The sequence below is a fragment of the Helianthus annuus genome, chromosome 17, assembly GCF_002127325.2.
Source record: "Helianthus annuus cultivar XRQ/B chromosome 17, HanXRQr2.0-SUNRISE, whole genome shotgun sequence".
Taxonomy (NCBI): domain Eukaryota; kingdom Viridiplantae; phylum Streptophyta; class Magnoliopsida; order Asterales; family Asteraceae; genus Helianthus; species Helianthus annuus.
Window position 1 is genome coordinate 28,888,723 of NC_035449.2, and position 2,914 is coordinate 28,891,636.

General features: G+C 33.4%; 1 protein-coding gene across 1 annotated transcript; it reads left to right on the top strand.

Moving 5' to 3' along the window:
* Positions 1–361: 361 nt before the first annotated feature.
* On the top strand, positions 362–2,660 carry LOC110867666 (translocon-associated protein subunit alpha). The gene is made up of 8 exons (XM_022116677.2): positions 362–542; positions 1,020–1,190; positions 1,277–1,327; positions 1,420–1,508; positions 1,594–1,671; positions 1,831–2,034; positions 2,176–2,247; positions 2,414–2,660. Exons 1-8 carry the CDS (start codon positions 476–478, stop codon positions 2,462–2,464), a joined length of 783 nt encoding a protein of 260 aa, XP_021972369.1. The 5' UTR covers positions 362–475; the 3' UTR covers positions 2,465–2,660.
* Positions 2,661–2,914: the final 254 nt, after the last annotated feature.

The window sequence follows — 2,914 nt, forward strand, 5'->3', positions numbered from 1 at the left end:
CACATTAATTTTGTTATAAAAAAAACTAAATAATAATTATCCATAAGATATTAAACTAATAATATTAAGTAGAAGGATTATCTATAATATAAGATATTAAACTAAATAATATTAAATTAAAAATAATAATTATCTATAAGAGATTAAATTAAATTAATAATTATTTATAAGAGATGGCCTAATATGATGACAAGTGTCCCAAAAGTGGTTTCTTTTATTATATAGTATAGATTTGCTCGGTTTTACCGCAAGACGCGATATAAAAAAACTAGTATACATTAGTTATATCTCAAAAAAAAAAAAAAAAAAAAAATCCATTTTTGCTCTTTTTCTTGGGGCAAATGTTGAGTTTTGGTTCACTGTCCCAACCCCACGTCTCACACCTGTTATATAACCCATTTTCGCTCGATAGTATCGCTGCTGAATCTTTGTGTCATTCCGATCATCAAATTTCATCTTTCTCAAGCATCCGATCATGGCCAAGATTAGGGCTTTTTTCATCCTCGCTCTTCTTCTTCTCTCTTCTTCTTTCTTCCTTCAAGGTATCCCTCATTCTCATCTCAGATCTGGATTCATTCAACCTTTCACATTTGCTTCTTTTAATTCCGATCAAGATCCAATTTTGCCCTAGATCTGTTACTCATTGAACATTTGTGCATATTTTAATTCATCTGCTTTTAGATCTGTTATTGTTTGGCATAATTTTGGCTCATGAAGTTCTTGTTTACTGTAGTTGACTTTTTGTTATCGGTCGGTGATGCTGTTTCATTGCTTTATTTAGGAAAATTATTGTCATTTAATCTGTAGGATTGATTGTTATTGCTCATTTAGAATAATTTTTGAGTTTAGGTTTAGATGTTTGTGAATGCATGTTTTAATTTCAGAAATATGTTAATTGGAAGTGTTTGATTTTTATTTGGTTGAACTAAATTGAGAATATATGGAAAAAATTTTAATCATTTCGTGTTATTCGAGGCGTTTGTGTGCCATATATAACTCTGTATAGTTTTGTTCTATAGTTGCTAGGTCTCAGTCTGATCCAGACGCAGAAGCGGATGCCGAACTTGTGGCGGAAACTGTCGAGGAAGGAAGTCATGTTGGTGACGATGTTGAGGATATCGGTATTGGGAATTATAATCCGGCTCCTGGTGTGGAAACCGTGTCGGTTTTCCCTAAAAACTTTGCGAAATGTAAGTTTAATACTTCTTGTTTCTTGTAAGCATCAAAATTCTTGTTACGAGATTTGAATTCCGAGAGTCGTTTTTTGTTTCTACAGTGGTAGTAGCAGGGCAAGAAACTGAACTTTTGATTGGATTGAAAAACGAAGGTAAGTTGTTGTTGGTTTGTTACCTTATGTTTGTTGTTCATTGCATCTGGAGAAAAGTTGTTATATGATAATTTGATATTGTTGATGAACAGGAGAACAAAACGTTAAGGTTTTTGCTGTTCACGCTAGTATTCATCTTCCTTTCGATCATCGGATGTTGGTTCAAAACCTCTCTACAGTGGTAATATATATTACTATAATGATAAATCTTCCGCTCTTTTTAGATAAAAAACTTAGATATGATTTATGTTTCTTCATGCTCTCAGGCTTTCAACGATGCATCGGTCCCTGCTTCAGTTCAAGCTACATTTCCCTATACATTTGCTGTCAGCAAATTCTTGCAGGTAAAATATTAATCACTTCTGTATATGATTTACGTTAACCGACTCAAAAATGATGGTTAGCAAATCAGAATCTTGTTTGATTAGCCATCATATCAATCACATTAAGTGATTCTATAATTTACAAAACTGAGTACTGAGACATTATTTTTTTTGTTGCAGCCTGGAACATTTGATCTTGTTGGGACAATAGTGTACGAGATCGACCAACTACCATACCAGAACGTATTCTATAATGGCACCATTGAAGTTACCGAAGCCGGTGGTCTTGTTAGCGTTGAGACCGTGTTCTTGGTGTCACTTGGACTTGCTCTTCTTGTGCTCTTCGGCTTGTGGGTCCGCACTCAGCTACAGTCTCTTTCCAAGGTAATTTTAAATAAAAAATTTCCCGGTATATTTTCTGTCATTGCCTTTTTTATGTTCTTGTTGTCATCTGTTTTTGTTAACACCTTCTCGTGGTACAATTACTTAACTGTCCCGATTTTATGGTTAATGTATTCGACTCAGAAAACGAAGAAGATAACTAAGGTGGAAGTTGGAACTCGAACTGTCGATGCATCAATGGATGAGTGGCTGCAGGTTTGTATTTTCTTTATTTTTGTGATTAAAATTTGTTTCTGTATATATCCTTAACAAATATAAGCATTACTGTTGAACAAGATGGCATGGTATAACTGTTGAATTACGTTCTGGATTATGATAATGGAAGAGTTTTTTGCTAATGAACAACTTGTTATGACCTCAGGGAACTGCTTATACTCAATCACAATCGAACAAACTGAAGAAGAAGAAGTAGAGGAGTAGTTTTCGATGTTGAGCAAAGGTAGTCAGTCGGTTGTAGAGCGACCAACATTCTCGTTTTCTGTTGAGTTTTAACTAGCAATTACAGGCATTTGTTTTCTTTTTAGAGTGTTTTATATACCTGCAATTTTAGTTTTGGCAAATTTTCAACAACTTTCCAATCGTTTAAATCCTGCTGTTTATTTGTGCCATTGCTCTTGCTTTTGTATCTATGTATGTATATGTTTATATACATGCATAGTTGCATATATACAAAAGTAACCTTTAGTTCGAAAAGTAATCAAGTGAAAAATTAGTGTTTTAATCATAATTATAAACATATGGTTTCCAAGTATAATCTGTGAAGATCGTAGTTTTCCTTGACAATATTTAGAATTTAGAATCATAATAATTTTTGAGTGTATTGTAACCCCTTTCTAACGCCCTTTCGCAAAAATCAATCCAA

Excerpts from the sequence above, each read along its gene's own strand:
- LOC110867666 (XM_022116677.2), top strand. The coding sequence starts at position 476 with ATGGCCAAGATTAGGGCTTTTTTCATCCTCGCTCTTCTTCTTCTCTCT. Across the intron at positions 1,328-1,419 it reads GATTGGATTGAAAAACGAAG|GAGAACAAAACGTTAAGGTT; the intron begins GTAAGTTGTTGT and ends GTTGATGAACAG. Across the intron at positions 2,035-2,175 it reads AGCTACAGTCTCTTTCCAAG|AAAACGAAGAAGATAACTAA; the intron begins GTAATTTTAAAT and ends TATTCGACTCAG.